Source organism: Sminthopsis crassicaudata, chromosome 1 (assembly GCF_048593235.1).
Source record: "Sminthopsis crassicaudata isolate SCR6 chromosome 1, ASM4859323v1, whole genome shotgun sequence".
NCBI classification, from domain to species: domain Eukaryota; kingdom Metazoa; phylum Chordata; class Mammalia; order Dasyuromorphia; family Dasyuridae; genus Sminthopsis; species Sminthopsis crassicaudata.
The window spans coordinates 486,084,211-486,101,861 of NC_133617.1; the positions used below are offsets into that span (position 1 = coordinate 486,084,211).

Sequence of the window (17,651 nt, forward strand, 5' to 3'; positions counted from 1 at the left end):
ATCAACATGTTTCAAGTGATGCTTGATTTACTATTTCAGCTTATAAGGCCATTTTAAGCTTTGAGTGGTTGCTTCCTCATATTTTAATTACAGTCATAAAATAGAATTTTATGGAATCAATTTTACCATAAATTTTGTGTATGTTTCTAACTAAAGTTTGGAACATAAGTAGCAGACTTCAACCTTCCTTTACTGAGTCAAAGGACACTGCATATTTAGCAGTGGATGAAATGAATGAATAAATAAGGGAGAGCTAACAGATATGATTTTTATATATTACTATGAACACAACCATAAAGTTTCCAGAAACTATTTTATTTTTAGTTCTATAAACCAAGAGTGGAAGTAGTTTGGAATAATGTTCAATAATGAACTATTGGGACTTGCAGTGATTCCTGTTTCCAAAATGTTCTTTGGTCTTGTTACTTAATTTGTATGTGTTTGGCTGACAGATGGGGTCTATTGATTCCTTTTCCAGGAAAGGACTTTTTAAAATCTTAAGGGAATATTTACTGGTATTCCTTGCATACCATATTTCATACTGGGCACATTTAGAAGAAAAGTTCAATTTTTTTACAAACATAAAAAGAAAATCTGGGACATTTGACTTAGCAAGCTATAGGAGAGGGAAAAGAAAGAGTCTAATGTTTTTGACTCCTTTTTCTTTCACAATAAAAGGCCAGTCAATGATGATAACACTCTTATTCTACTCTTTCTGAGTGGAGCAAATTGCTATCTATTCTCCTTTTCATGATAAAGGCAAAGGGGAATAAAATGCTTCACATTCCCTGTGGTATTTGGATAAGTTTTCTCTATTGCTAACAACTAAAAAAAATTATTTAATGGCTCATGGAGGAAAAAAACTGTAGAGATATAGCATGCACATACCGTTCTCTTTAACCAATATAAAAAATGAGACTCTTTTTTAAAGATCTGATTCATTCCACAAAAAGCAGTCTACTCTGAAATTATAAGACATTTCTTGCTCTTCTGAGGGAAAGGAACTTTATTTAAGTTACTTTATTTATCATAAGTGTGAAAATGTGCCAAAATTAAGAACAAGAGAGAACTACAATTCAGGAGATAGGCTGATATTAAAACAGAAAGTCCATTTTATCAAGAAGCTTAGATTAATCATTTTAATTTTGATAGGATTCATTTCCTGAACCAGACTACAATCACTGCCTTCTAAAATTCATATTCTTCACACAAAAGATTTACTGACTCACTTGGCTATGAAATCTCCAAATGCTGCCAACTTGTACATTACTCCCTCTCCCCAATGGTGGCCGTGGTTGGAGTATTTTCTTGCCTCAAATTATTTTTCAACAGGTTACCAAATGACTTAAATGCCACGAGGAATATGCCTCAGTGAACTTTTTCTTGCTTCCTGCACAACAGCTTGTCTGATTCTGAATGAGTACCAGGGAAGCTATGAGACTGGAATAATATTATTGCATAAATGGCTTTTTATGTGAATCCTGGCTTTCACTCAATTCTGTGGCTATTCAGGAGATCAATCCCCAAACTGCCTTTATCACTTTGGGAGTGCCTCTAGTCTGGGCTATTTCTTGGATCTTCTATCTAGATGTACATTCCCAAAATAGGGCCAGAAATGCCAGTGATGCTTTTCCTCCCCTTTACTACTTAGGGATGTCAGGAAAGTTTTTAAGTCAATAACCCACTGAAGGGACTGTTAAAATAACAAAAAAAATTCTAAACTTCAGATCTCCTCTGTTTATGTTCAGGGTGAAAAAAAAAAAAAAAGAGTGAATTAATAAATGAGAATCTGTTCTAATCTTTGCTTTTTTACTCTTAACATTAGGGAGAAAAATCCAAGTCAGGCACAGCAGTTTATTTCTGGAAACTAAGATTAGAGAAAGGAGACAAAGTAGAGATTAATGTGGTATAGCACTGGTCTTTGAGGCAAAAAACAAAACAAAACAAAACTGCATTCTAGTTCTACCTCTGATATTTACCATCTGTGTTAATGCTGCCAAGTCATTTAGTGCCTCTGAAGCTTTATTTGGTTAAAAAGAACTGCTTCTCAGGGTTATTATAAAGAAAGTGGCCTTAAAGCATCATTATTTTAATAAACTCTCTCTGCTACTTATTAGTAAGAAGATTTCAAGAGCATGAACAAATAGGAAATATTTGGAGAAGACTGAAGGGGACTTACCAACCTGAAACTAGGGAGAAATCCATGACCATCATAGCATGGCTTCATTAGAGACATACCTGAATGAATGTGCATATCAATAATACAGGAAAGCCTCTCCCTTCAATGAAGTATTATGTACAGAACCCAATAGGTCCATATAATGCTGAAATTAAAAGAGTAAAGTCAAAGTTTAAAATCTTTTCTGACCAAGCTTCTCAACAGGAAGAGACTTCCAACATAAAGAACTGAGTTGGCTGCATCTCAAGAAGCAGAAGGTTTCATTTCCTTTCACTGTGGCCCTTTGAGCTCAGCAGGACACAGAAAGGCTAAGAAGCTTCTGATAAGTTAGCTGCGTCTTGAAAAAAATTTTTTTTCTTTTTTCTTTTCTTTTTTTTTTTTTTACAGACAGGATTCTAAAAGAGGTGGTGGCTCAGCTTCTAGAGGAAAGTCAACTCCCCCGTATAGTGTGCAGTAAGTTCACCAGAGAAAAAGGTAGAAAAAGAAACTGAAAACCATCAACCTTAATAAACCAACTTTGGTAGTCTTGTCCATGACGCTGGGATCTGGACAAAAGAAAATAAAGGAAGAGGAACTATAGCAGTGTATCACCATGGGCCCAAGGCTCCCAAAATAGACACAAGTGCATTTAGCACAAATATTTCACCAAAATTTTCTAAAATACTGTTGTTATCCAGTGTTGTCTCTAGCATCTCTAATTACTGATGTCAACAGTTTAAGAGCCTATCAGCCTCTTCTGTCTCAAAGAAAAGATGGTGAATTTTTCTTGTTTTAAGACTTTTTTCTTAAAAAGGTGACTTTGAATCATAATTCAACTGCTATTTCCTACTAAATTCGTGCTTTTCTTTTTTGAGGGGGAGGGTTTGTTCTCCAGATTATGTGTGGCCACAGCTGTTGTTAATAAACCTTGTGATGATTTCATGAAAGGCTTCCAAAGAGTGAAGGGTTTAGTTTCAAATTATTCCCAGATCAGCTGCAGAGAGGCTGAGCAACACCAGGCACAGACTTTTCCCTGCAAGTCCCCCTGCAACAGGAAATGGGGGTAGGGGAAAGACACAGCCTTCAGTAACTGGAATAGTATGCAGCTGTGGGCCTAACACAGCAGGAAAGCTGGACAAAGCACTTGGGAAGGAAACAAGAGAAGAGATTTTTACAGGGACTTTGATTAGCTCCAACTTGTATTTAGTCTATTAAAGGGGTCAAATACATGAATATCTTTATGTCAAGAATTCTTCTACAAGGACTATTCTGAGAAAAAATGGTTATATTTCCTTCTTCCTTTCTGGCCCAAGTGAATGCCCAGCCTTTTCAGTCATAATGAATTGAAGAGCTATTGCAATACTTTTTAACATTTGGCTGTATTTGACCAAACAGATTTCATGGTCAGTGCTATGAAATGTTCTCCAAAACTAAAAAACAAATTTGGCCTACACTAGTTATTGTAGAAAGTCAAATCCACTGTGAAAATATCTTTTATGACACTTAGAACTTTCATAGCAGGGATCCTAGGTTCCAAACAGATTAGGATCTACAGGCTAAATAAAGATCTCTAAAGAATCTAACTTGGTATCTTTACAAACTGTCATTTTACCATGAAAGATTATAAGCAAATGATTTCTCTTGAAACTCAGTTTCCTACTTTGTAAAATGTGATAATCATGCATATGTTACCTTCTTCATGAGGGTTATTTTAAAGGATCAAATGAGAGAATGTCTAAATAAATCACTATAGAAATAGAAGTAATTCTTGTTATGGAGCTAAAAATCTCTTCACATTTTGCTGAGATTTTCAGAAGGGAGAATGGTTCTTCTCCTTTAAAGCTTAGGATCTTCTTTCACTCATGATTTCAGGTTTTCAGAGAAATGAAAAGTAATTTTTCTTTAAAATAAAAATCTTCTCTAAAAATCTCTTCTCTAATTGAGTGTGCACCACTACATAGCATTTCCAATCCCTCTGTTTTTGTCCACTTGCATTTTTGATTTCTTTCACAAGTTAATTTTACATTATTTCAAAGTCCAATTCTTCTTGTGCAGCAAAATAACTGTATGGATATGTATACATATATTGTATTTAACATATTTAACATCTATTGGTCTACCTGCCATCTGGGGGAGGGGGGGAAGGAGGGGAAAAGTTGGAACAGAAGGTTTTGTAAGGGTCAATACTGAAAAATTACCCATGTATATATCTTGTAAATAAAAAGCTATAATTAAAAAAAAATAATAAAAATCTCTTCTCTATAGTTTGGATTATGCTGATTAGTATAAAGAATGATAATTAGCAAATGGACCAGTTTTAGTGATCATTGACAATTTACTTCTAATAGTCTCATTTTATCAGGCAAAGACCAATACTTGAAATATCATTTAAGAACAAAAGTTGAAAGGTAAAACTTAGCTCTTTCTAACAAAACTTCTGCCCCTCCCAAACTTTTTGTCAAGTCCTTTCAAATATTCTCTTTTCCTCCATTATTATACTGCTACTTCCCCGGTCTCTCTCATTTAGTCAAATTCAGAAGCAAATGAAATTAGTTACAGGTTTCAAACATGAATCAATGCCTTTATATGTTCAGGACTCTTTGTGTATACCTGACTCTACCAAGAAGAAGCTTGATTCAGTGCTGAACAAACACCCAACACTTTTCCATTAAGAAACAGGCTAAAAATCCTTTTTGCCTTGAAAAGAGAAAGAGACAGTAAGACAGAAAAAAAAAAGAAAGGGAGAAAGGGGAGAAAGGAAGGAAGGAAGGAAGGGAGAGAGGGAGAGAAAGTCACATGGCTACTAGAAAAGAGCATATGAGAAAGTGTCCACCTCTATTCTACAACTCAATTTTGGACCAGAGAGATACAATAATGTGTTTATGGAGCCTTGCTTGGGCAAAGTTTTGTCTTTGGAAACACTTAATGTCAGATACAGCTGACACTCAAAGGAGATAATGAGGAGACCAATTAGTACTTACCATTATTAAAGTACTACTGGTATACCATATTTGGAAAAGGAGGAAAGACTCCCCCCATTGTTTTGGCTTAGAAAACTGTATAGTGGGTACAATGGTGTTGCACTAAAAGTGTCTGTAAAGGCCTTAATTATCCTAAATCCTACAACTTGACTAAAAAGATATCTGTTTAAAAGAGGAAAAAAAATATCTTGTATTGGGCAAAAAGGAAGGAGAACATCAGAAAGCCATGTTATCAATTCAAAGATTATTGGTAGAAGGGTTTGTAAAAGCAAGATAAATAATAAGGGTAGACACAGGAAAATCATTAACTCTCATTTGATTTCTGTGATTCTCTAGGAGTGTATGTGTATGTATCAAACTTTCATATAAAAATATGAGGAATATGCAGAAAATTATGGTTTTCCTATCACCTCTCTCAAGTTCAAATGTGGTTTTTCACAGCCAAACCAACCAAACCAAAACCACAGTAAAAACATCCCTCCAAAAAATTTCCAATATAATTTCTGTTCTGTTTAAAAACATAATGTTATGAATTCTATAGCAACTATGTAAGCTCAAACTCAGAGATTGGTATTCTTGTAAATGTAGCTTTTGACAATAGTTTTAAGAAATGAAAACTTTGTATTTACAAACTCTTTCTCTTGTATAACACACACTGATAAGGTGCTCAGAATGTGCAAGGCCCCATTATAATGTGCCCAGAAAGTTTGGATCCTGTGAGGACCTATTATAACGTATTGTGCTATAGAAAGGATTTTCCTTGACACTATGATTCTAAGTAAGAATAAGATACTTTACTGACATGACTGAATTGGTTACTTTGAATTCATCTGAGGAGGAGACCTCAGATTTCATGGCATTTGCATTTTTCAAAAACTAACTTCAAAAACAGAACTTAAATTTCTGATTCTCAACTTCCAGCTTGCTTAAACAAAGCCAAAGGTCTCCCAAGTGATCCTTAGTTATAGCTTCCTTTACATACAGAGCAGGAAAGTCCAAATTTTCATCTAAAACATGAACAGCAAATCCCCAGATGACTTTGTTTTGCCACTTGGGTTAATTAAACTGAAGAATAGGGTCATATGACAGTATAGCTTTTGTTTTACTTTAATGACTCTATGAGCTTCTGAATGGCTTTTGTTCTTACCAGCCCAGAACAGATGCTGCCTCTGAATACAATCAGCTGTCTAACAGGAACAGAGGAAACTGTGCTAGTCCTGAATACACAAACCAGTTTTGATGGGAGATGGAACAAATGGAATGAGATTCACTGGATATGCCAGAAGAGGACATCAGAAGTATTTGCAGAAGGGAAAGGGGGAGAACAGGCGGCAGGGCTAATTCCATTATCAGCAAATACTGTATTGCCCAAGGCTAGAAAGATGTCAGTTCAAAATAGAAAAAGGACAGGCTGTTGTAGTAGGCAAATAAGGAAAGTAAATATTAGAAAGTCATATTATCAATTCAAAAGGTATTGGCAAAAGAAGTGGAAATTAGAAAAATAATAAAGTTGAGAAGAGACCTTATAAGGAAAGACATTTAACTGTCATCTGATGCTTGTTCCCCCTGAGCTTATTTAAAGAAAGTTAATGAAATGAAGGATTACTTCTCTAAGGAACTTCAGATACTGAATAAAGGCCACACTTTCTTGTGTAACTTTCAGAGAGATCAATTAACATCTAGCCCCTAGGTTGGCTAGTTTGCAGCCTCTTGGTATAGTGATAAGAGGATCTTGGAGGCAGTCAGGTAAAAGAAAATGCTCCAGCTATCTTGTAGAAGATTTAACTTGCTACCAAAAATAAAAAATAAAAAAATCTTAGCTATAGAATGGCAAGCTTCTTTTTCCCCAAGATTGGAATCCTTTCTAAAACATTTCTTATAGAGAGAGACATCCAGCTTCACCTTGAATATTTCCAGTGGGAATGGTATAACTAGAAGCCACACCATTCTCAAAATACTTAAGAATTTCAAAAGATGTGTGACCTTACCAATCAATATAGGTATTTTTTTTCTTCCAATTAATGGAGTTCACAATCCTTTCTTGCCTTCTCATCTTGTGCAATTTTTGACCAGTTTGTCCAGAAAATCCAACAGGTCTTTCTAGGTAACCATTTGAAATATATCTGTGCTACATCAATGACCTACTCTTCCTTTTCCTAGTTATATTCTTTATGCCAAATTCTGCACCTTATCTGCACCCACCAGGCATGTGTTTACAGTCATCTGGATTACCTATCACTTCAATTTCTCAGAGATTATAATTTTTTTCAGGATTTACATTTATATGTCATTGCTTACAAGAACATTCATTGTTGAAATATTTAGTTGAAATCTATTACCCTGAAAGTTTTACCAACTGGTCCTGTTATAACTATTAGAAAAATACAGAACAAATATCCTCTCTTCCACGACAGCTTTTCAGATATCTGAGGACAACTATCCAAATAGTTTGGATCTATTCTTTTTCAGTATAAACATCCCTACTTTCTATGATCGTCTCCCTTATGGAAATGATTTCTATCCAATCTCTCTAGTTGCCACTCATTTAGTCTGTTATAGCCCCCTGAAGCATATAGTCCTCAGAATTATATGCAATACTTCCAATACAGTTCTTGTAGCCCCAAAATAAGACAATTACTTCCCTTAATCAAAACACTACTCTTCTATGAATGCAATCAAATATGAATAGAGATTAGGCTTCTGCTCTGAAATTGAGAACATGGGAAAAGCAAAGAGCTTTTTTCTTTAAGTTTTTCAAATTCATCTTATTCTCTCACATAGAAATCCTTGTTCTATGTTTCTTGTCCAACTTACAAATACTAACCTAACAAGGGTGCTCAATCAACAGAGGGAAATAACCTTCTTACTGTAATATGGGAACCACACTGCTCAAAAATTAAGGTCTTTGCTATCATGTTTCAGTTGATAACCCTACATTTACATACAAGTTCCAGTTGCCTATATAATAGTCCAAACTACATATGGCTTAGAACTTCACTGCTAAAATAACTTTGTGATCTTACACATAGATGAAGACATTTCCTCCAATGAGGCAGTCTGTAGCTCCTCCAGACCTGTTTATTTGGAGGACCCTTGTGTCCTCTCACAAATTCATATGCAAGGGAGTCTTTTCTCATAATTTTTTTTTTTTTTTTTACAATGCATAAGAACCAGTGGAACATATGGGCCACTATCTATGGCCCCTCATTCTTGTTATATTATTGGGAAAAGGATCAAGCTTATGATTTTATCAGTGTAGGTAGCTACAGGGTGAGGAAATGCCAACCCTCCCCCAATGCAGCTGGCACAGAATGTGCCACTTGGTCTTGGAGAGTTGCTTGGGACATAGCCCAGGGTCACATTGAGGTGAGGTTTCAATATACAATGCCATGCTGTTTCTCGTACCACATCCTGGATCACTGTAATTTTCAGTGACCTCCTTCATACTATCTCTCAGGTTATTCATGTTTTCACCTATTCTAGCCACATCACAAATCTAACCTTTGACTTTGTTAAGTCCTGGCAAATTGCAAAACCTTCTAAAAGAGATCCATAATAATCTAAAACAGTTTAGCTTATCTCCTCACAAAGAAAATACCAAAAGGATTAAGAGAACTTATCATCCAGATTCTTGAAAGGAGGTTAAACTACAAAACATACACATGAATATAAAGATTTGGAATCAATACTGCAAACAGACTATTAACTGGGTCTATAGCTGAACAAAAGGAAGGAGTTCTAGTTGTCTTGGAGAAGTCATGTAGTTCTTTTAATGACTAAACTTTTCCCTGAAACAAAGGCTCATCCCTTTTGACACCAATAGTCTTCCATGGAAGGTAGAAGTATGACTGTGAAACATCAAATCCTAAGTTGAAGATCTCTTAAAACAGCTTCTAAAAATAACCCAGTTTAATTCAATTTCACAAAGATTTATTAAGCGACTATTAGTGCATCAAACTGAGTTAGTTGCTGGGAATACAAAGACAAAAAATAAAACAGATCCTGTCCCAAGAAGTTTGGACTCTGCTGAGGGTTAATCTTAGACTGGTCTTGCTAAAAAGAAGATAGCATGTAATACTTTCAAAGATAGCTCTGGAGATTTCTGCCCTTTACAATCTACGAAAGATGCCTTTATCAGAGTCAGGTTGCTTTTACTTACTGTGGGGTCAGTCCAAAGAGAACATTTTGTACATTCCTGGCAAGGGGCTCCTGGTGATCGGGGATGCTGACAGAAGTGGTCGTACCCATTGATGGAGGCCCGACAGAGGTAGCACATTTGAGAACCACAGCGGCAAGACATACGGTTACAACCTTCAGATTTTATGAGGCTGGTCCCACACTTATGGCATTTTCTAATGCGGGCAGCAGTCATTTTCTCTTCACTAAAATAAGAAAGAAAATGGTTGCGAAGAATACAATAATAAAAGAACAATGACAAGCTGTATACTTACTGGTATTCACACAGTAATAAGGTTACAAGATATCACTTAGGACTTAAGCATAGCTTCTCTAATCTCAAAGTCATGTATCATACTAACTTAGCTAATGTTGTCAATTAAGCTACCATTTATCCAAGGATCTCAGATGCCTAAACACTGGGATTGAATAGGAAGATAATAAGAGTAAGAATAAATATTTTTGGCTCTTTAGTAAGCATTTGTCATGCTTCATAAAAAAGGTAACAGTAAAAAAAAAAAAAAAAAAAAAAAAAAAAAAAATTCCCAGATTAATAGTGATCACTCATATTTAGGGGTTCATAACTTATGATCTGTGAACTTGGTTTTAAAATATTTTTCTTGATAACAGTATTTCAATATAATTGATCTCCTTTATAATATATCTTATAATTTCTTTCATCTCAATTCCAGACCTATACAGTAACAATAATAGTTAGCATTTATATACCACTTTAAAGTTTGCAAAACACTTACCATATGTTATTTAATCTGGCAATTCTGCCAGAATGCAGTATTTTCAATTCCATTAAAGAGAAAGTAACTGATAATAATGTAGCACTTTAAGATATATATGTTACTTTATTTGGTCTTCAATATCCTTTAAGGAAGATATTTAAGATATAAATCTTCATTTTGCAAATAAAAAAACTGAGGATCTGAAAGTTTAAAATAATTGGCCCATTCTCATAATATCAGAAGGGAAGAAAGAAATAACACTCAAATCTCTCCTGACTCAAGTCTAATTACTAGTTCTACTATATCACATTGCTTTCTGAAAAGAAATAGTCAAAAAAACCGGCTCTCTCTCTCTCTATATATATATATTTGAACTAGTTCTATGACAATTAGCACATAGCCTTTTCTTAATTCTGATCCTTCTGAATCTTTCTGAAGCATCTGATATAATGTTGACATTTTCCTATTCTTTCAATTCTCTCTCTTGATTAATCTATTAGGAAAAATGCTACTTTTCAGTCTGGAATCAGGTCTAATGGAGGACAGCACAGTGAGGGAACTAAAGGGCAGGTTCTAGAGTAAGGAACATCCAGGTTCAAATTTAGCTGTGTGACTCTGGGAAATCATTTGACCTCTCTCAGGGAACTGTACTCTAGTTAGCAGTTACCAAATCTAATGACTTTTTCTCAGTTCTCATTTTCTGCCAATCCTTTGCAGTCAGATTGCTGTTGATCACTTGTTAGGATTACTAAGTGAGAACTGAGGTTGTCTGGACAGTGACAAGGTGAGAATTCAGGTTTTCTGGACAATTACAAGGTGAGAACTCAGGTTGACTTGATAGAGGGGGCAAGCTCATTGGCTGGGGTGGTTCTTCCCAGAAGCCCTTGCATTATCCCACGCCCATTCTCTGGGAGGATAAAAAGAGACAGCACTGGGCGCAGAGGGCAGATCGGCCTGGAGAAGGATAAGAGCTGGAGGAGATTCAGAGCCAGGATTCAAGAAGAAAGACTCTGAATTGCATCAGGCTTGACGGGGCTCTCTGCAGGAAGGGAAGTCACTTCTTTGGACAAGAGTTAACAGCAACTGCCTGGAGACAACAGTTCGTTACAGGAAGAAGAATCTGTCGGAAAGATTTGAGTAGACACAGCAGATCTCTTCCCAGAGAGCGATCCGGCAGCTTCTAGAGACGACAGCTCACTACAATCACTCCTGGATATTCTCTTTTCTCTAGATTTTTGTTCTAGAAAACTGTTTTATTCTAATTTTCCTCCTATCACGTTGTTTGTTCTTATTCTTCTAGGCTGGATCTTCATCTAGGTCACACCTAAATAAGCACGGGTGTCCCCCATGCCTTTGTCCTGGCCATCTTTCTCTTTATACTATTTTAATATTTTATCATCAGCTACAACAGATACTCTTATATCTAAGCAGGTGATTTCCAGATCCAATTCTCATCTATCTTAAGCTGCAACTAACTTTCTTTTGGACATCTCTAACTGAATATTTCATAGGTATTTCAGATTCATAGAACCCGTTACCATCTGAACTTCCCTATTATTGCTGAGACTATAATTCTCCTAGTAACACAGGCATGTAACTTTGAAGTATCCATAACTACTTCCTTTCACTCACATATTCTGGCTAAATATTGTCATGTGTCCCCTGCTCTCTATTCAGAGTCATATAACCTGAGTATAACTCTCTAGCATTGCCTGAATGAACTTTAGCTTATAGCTACAGTCTTCTAAGTTGTCTCCCTCCCTCAGATTTCTTCCCATTTCAACCCAACTTTTCTTAAAATTCAGGTGATTTGCCTCTAAATTTCCTTCCCCTGTATCTAATCATAATCCCATATCAAGCACCAGTGGCTCCCAATTATTACCAGGATCAAATATAAACCTTTCTGGGACTTAAATTTCTTCACATCCCGGTCCTTTCCTATTTTTCTAGTCTTATATTTTATTCTCCCACAATTCTCATTAATTTCTGTGATTCAGATCTACTGGCCTTATGTAATTAATTCCTCAAACACAATCCATCATTGATCTTAGTATCTATACCAGTGGTCCTCAAACTTTTTAAATAGGGGGCCAGTTCACTGTCCCTCAGACTGTTGGAGGGCCGGACTATAGCAAAAACAAAAGCTCACACTCTGTCTCCGCCCCCAGCCCATTTGCCATAACTCGGCCGCATAAACGTCCTCATCGGGCTGCATCTGGCTTGTGGGCCATAGTTTGAGAACTCCTGGTCTATATAATGACTTCCCCTGATTCTTGGAATTCTCTGCCTTCTTATTCCCCTAGTTCCTATGTTTCCATTAAGATTCAGTCCTAAGTGGATATCTTCAACATAGAGAAGATCTAATCCAGTTCTAATTGATCAATGATGGACAGAATCAGCTACACCTAGAGAAGGAACACTGGGAAATGAGTGTAAACTGTTTGCATTTTTTGTTTTTCTCCCCAGGTTATTTTTACCTTCCAAATCCAATTCTTCCTTTGCAACAACAACAAAGGTTTTGCACATATATATTGTTATCTAGGATATACTATAACATACTTAATATGTATGGGAATGCCTGCCATCTAGGGGAGGGGAAAATTCAAAACAGAAGGGAGTACAAGGGATATATGTTATAAAAAATTACCTATGCATATGTACTGTCAAAAAATGTTATAATTATAAAATTAATTAAAAAAAAATTCAGTCCTAGAGGCAGCTAGCTACATGGTGCAGCCCTGAAGTCAGGAGAACCCGAGTTCAAATCTAACCTGACACTTAACACTTCCTAGCTGTGTGACCCTGGGCAAGTCACTTAACCCCAATTGCCTCAACCAAAAAACAAACAAAACAACAACAACAACAACAACAAAACAATCCCAAACCAGCCCTAATCCCACCCTACTGCAGTGCCTCTGGATGCTAATGGCTTCACCTTTACCTCTCAGACTACCTTCCACCTAATCTATCTAGATCTTCTAGGTACTCGTCTATATATTATTTCTTACATTAGAGTATAAAGTTTTTGAGGGTAGGGACTATTTTTATATCCTCAGCACTCAGACCACTGCCTGCCATATGATAAGTGCTTAGTAAAGGTTTGGTGACTAATTGAACATGTTGATAACAGGAAAAATGTTGATCACTGTTCATTTGAATCTAATGTGTTAGTTTCTCAAAGTGAATCAAGACTGAGCTATGGTTCTGAATACATTTTAACCTAGTTTAAATGCCAAAAGAGCACAAAGATTCTCAGTTCTGTTAAACAAGAATCATTGTCATGGAGATGAAGCAAAGTAAATACAAACATTTTACTTTCATCAACTAAATAATGCTACACATGTCTGTGATTTTGGTTACTGAGTGGCTACAATCACACTCCTCAATTCGCCTAGTCTGTCAAATTTAAGCAGTTCTTATTTAAAATGATCTTATTTGAGAATTCATTTTCATTCTCAAACCCTAGCTTGTCCCTATAATAACCGTTCCAGATGTGTTTAACATTTGGGATTGAAAAATACACATGCACTCAGGCTATAACAATGTTGAATGGGGTTGGTTTATTTTTTTTCCCCATGGATAGAATGCTTAGACCACAGTAAGTTTGCACGATGGATAGAAGGGATAGTGAATAAAAAAGCTTTTAAACAAAGCTTGAGAGGCTAAACGAATCTGCTGCTTTGTTCCACTGAGCTATCAGTGGATGAGTTTAGACATTAGTGTGAAAAGGATAGATGCACTGGGGGAGGACACACTTAAAATGAGCCTAGGAATGGGCCTCTGAATTAGTCAAAGACATACTACTCAGGATTAACCTGATTTACACTTTAAAAAAGTTTTTGTTTTTTTCTGCTGGGGATAATGAACACCTGTTCAATAATATAGTGAAGCTGAAGATTTTTAACAAAAAGGTAAGGAAGCACTTGTGGCTCGGTGAGAAGGTACACTGGAACACATATGAAAAGATCTTGGTGTAAATCTCAATTTTACTGACTGATTTAATTGTGTGACCTTTGGAAAATCATTTGGCAAACTGGAAAAACCTATAGATAACTTCAGAAAGGTTTTTACAAAATTATAATTGAAGAAAATGCTAAATTTTATTTTGAGCTGAGTGAAAATAAGGATGTAAATTTTCCCCTATCAAAATCATGGCTGCCCCTGGAATTTAAGGACCTGAAGCTAATATTCCCTGAATTAGTCCCATCCACATCTGGCAATTTGTGATTTTATCTGCTTATCTGGTCCTACATCTTGAATTAAGAATCTAGAGAAGAACCTGCTAAAATCTGTTTATTTTCCCATAGGTTGATCTTATATACTATACAATTCCTTTGGCAGTCTGTGTATATAAGTGTCCTGAGTCAGACAAGATTGTAGCCTTTTGCAGTGACCATAAATACTCTATCTTTCACAATAGCTAGTAACAAACACAATAGAGACTCTTAATTGTTTATTGAATCATTAATTTAACAAATTAGATGCAATGCACTACACTAATGGGAAAAGGGTGAGAAAATATAATCACATAGTGCTTACCTTTAAAGTTTACAAATTTTACAAAACATACAAAGATGTAGCTGTTTTTATATACATATTATATGTATAATTACAAGATTATAATGATGATGGAAACAAAGCATATTAGTAAAACAGGATCTAAACTCACTTCCTATAGTTGTGTGCACAAGGACAAACAAAAATAGCTCAACAAAAGGAATCTCCTCTGCTTTGAGTTGGTTCCTCTCATTGGATATTGTTTCTAGGGATGGGATAGGAAGAAAGCCCAAAACTCCAGCTTTGCTTTGGCTTACTTTACCAAAAGGAAGACTTGTCACTTCTCTTGAACAAATTAATTTGTATAACCATCTAAGGAAAAGGGAGATAATTTAGGTCAGTCAATGTGGTTAGAATGGTTTTTTAAATTTTAAAATATCTATATCTATCTATCTATATGTGTGTGTAAATATGTGAGTGTGTGTGTACGTGCATGTATTTTCACAGCTTGCAGGCCATAGTTAAGTGACCACAGATCTAAGGGAAGATGGCTATGAAGAATAAATTGTATCAGAAACATTAAATATTAAAAAAAATGATACCTCCTGTCATTACATTAGATTCTCATCTCTTTTTGTGAGGAGCAAAACGAGTAAGATAACAGAAAAAATATTAACATTAGAATCTGGTTAAAAAACAAGTGCTCTTTTTGGAACTATGTTCAAAAAGTTATCAAACTGTGCACACCCTCTGACCCAGAAGTGTTTCTACTGGGCTTAAATCCCAGGAAGATCTTAAAGGAGGGAAAGGGACCCACGTGTGCAAAAATGTTTGTGTCAGCCCTTTTTGTAGTGGCAAGAAACTGGAAACTGAGTGGATGACCATGAATTGGAGAATGGCTGAATAAATTATGGTATATGAATGTCACAAAATATTATTGTTCTATAAGAAATGATCAGCAGGGTCATTTCAGAGAGGCCCAGAGAGACTTAAATTAACTGATGCTAAGTGAAGTGAGTAGAACCAGGAGAGATCATTGTACACTGCAATAAGATTATATGATGATCAATTCTAATGGACATGGCTCTCTTTAATAGTGAGATGATTCAAACCAGTTCTAATTGTTCAGTGATGAAGAGGGTCATATACACCCAAAGAGAGGATTGTGGAAACTGAGTGTAGAACACAACATAGTATTTTCACACTTTTGGTTGAAATTTGATTGCATTTTGTTTTCCTTCTCAGGTTTTTTTTCTTTCTAGATCAGATTTTTCTTGTGCAGCAAGATAACTCTGTGTGTGTGTGTGTGTGTGTGTGTGTGTATATGTATATATATATATATATATATATATATATATATATATATATATATATATATATATATATATATATATATATATATGATTTAACATATACTTTAACGTAATTATCATGTATTGGACTACCTGTCATCTAGGGGAGGGGTGGAGGGAAGGAGGGAAAAATTTGGAACAGAAGATGTTGCAATGGCCAATGTTGAAAAATCACCCATGCATATATTTTGTAAATAAAAAGCTTTAATGAAATAAATAAAATTTTTAAAAAGTGCTCTACAATATAATTTTGGAAATGAAAGGCTTTATATAGGGGTGAATTGGTCTGAGATAAAGTAGGGAACTAAACAATTTCATGCCTAAGAATCTAAACTGAAGGTCAAAATTTAGGGAGAGCACTCAACATATGTTATATAAGAATAGGAGGAGAAAAAATTAGAAGACAGTTTCCCACAAGATCACTCAACATACCACAAGGACTTTTCATATGCTACCAATCTGTTCTCTTGTCAAATACTAGCATATGTGACATTTTATCTTTAAAAAAGAAAAAAGTAGTGCATTTTTGTTTTTCTTCCCAGGTTATTTTTACCTTTATGAATCCGATTTTTCTTGTGTAATAAGAGAACTGTACTGATGTGTACACATATATTGTATTTAAGATAACAAATTTGAGACTGCCTGCCATCTAGGGGAGGGGGTGGAGGGAGGAAAAGGAAAGGTTGGAATAGAAGTGACTGCAAGGGACAATGTTGAAAAATTATCCACGCATATGTTCTGTCAATAAAAAGCTATAATAAAAGATAAAAAAAAAATTTAAAAGAAAGAAAAAAGAAAGAAAGAAAGAGTAGGAAAAGGAAGGCAGATGACTTTTCTTGCCATTCCACAGAGCCATGCTTCTCATGGCAGCTGGTGTAGCCCAGAGTACTGGGCTTGGACTTAGGAAGACATCTTCCTGAGTTCAAATGTGAACTTAAAATAGTTACTAACTGTATGACACCCCTGTTTGCCTCAGTTTTCTCATTTGTAAAATTATGAGGTGGAGAAGGAAATAACAAATCCTTTTGAATCTTTGCCAAGAAAACTCCAAATAGGGTCAAAGAGAGTCTCTCCCTCAAACCTTCAGTCTTGAGAGAAACAGAAACATATTAATAGTAATTAAACACCTCTGAGCTCCTCCTTTTAAGCCTCAGAGTGATGTCTGCTATCTTTGTCCTAAGGAGAAAATTATGAGCAGAACATTCACAATCTTCCAGATTATGTGTCTACAAATGTGTAAGAGGTCAGCCAGGTAATGCAGTGGATAAATTGCCAGGCCTGCAGTCAAGAAGACTCATTTTTCTGAGTTCAAATTTAGCTGTAGACACCAGCTTTTTGATCCTGGGCAAATACTGAATTCTGTTTGCCTCAGTTTTCTCATCCTTAAAATAATTTGTAGAAGGAAATAGCAAACTACTCAAGTATCTTTGTCATGATCCCAAATGGGATCATTGAAGAACTGGACACTGAAGTGAATGGACAATAACAAAAATATATAAATATGTCTAGATTATAAATCATAGCATTATCAATCAACAAAAATTTACCAACAGCCTCTATATTAGTTACTATGACTATATTACAAATTGGGTACAAAGAAAAAAATGAAAACCCTCAACGAGTTTAAATTCAAGGAGTGTGTATGTGTGTGTGTGTGTATTTAATTGCATATATCTATTTCAGGGAGATTGGGAATAGCCTCAGTAGGAGGTGACACTCAAGTTTTACTTCGGAGAAAACTAGGGATTCT

The 17,651-nt window shown here is 35.5% G+C and overlaps 1 protein-coding gene across 3 annotated transcripts in view; it reads right to left on the reverse strand.

The window, feature by feature from the left end:
- The window catches only part of RNF216 (ring finger protein 216), a 167,936-nt gene that overhangs the window by 8,640 nt on the left and 141,645 nt on the right, over window positions 1-17,651 (reverse strand). For all 3 annotated transcript variants that reach the window (XM_074281240.1, XM_074281241.1, XM_074281242.1), the window contains one exon: window positions 9,299-9,521. In XM_074281240.1, the coding sequence (XP_074137341.1) occupies window positions 9,299-9,521 (223 nt within the window). The remainder of the gene's footprint in view (window positions 1-9,298; window positions 9,522-17,651) is intronic.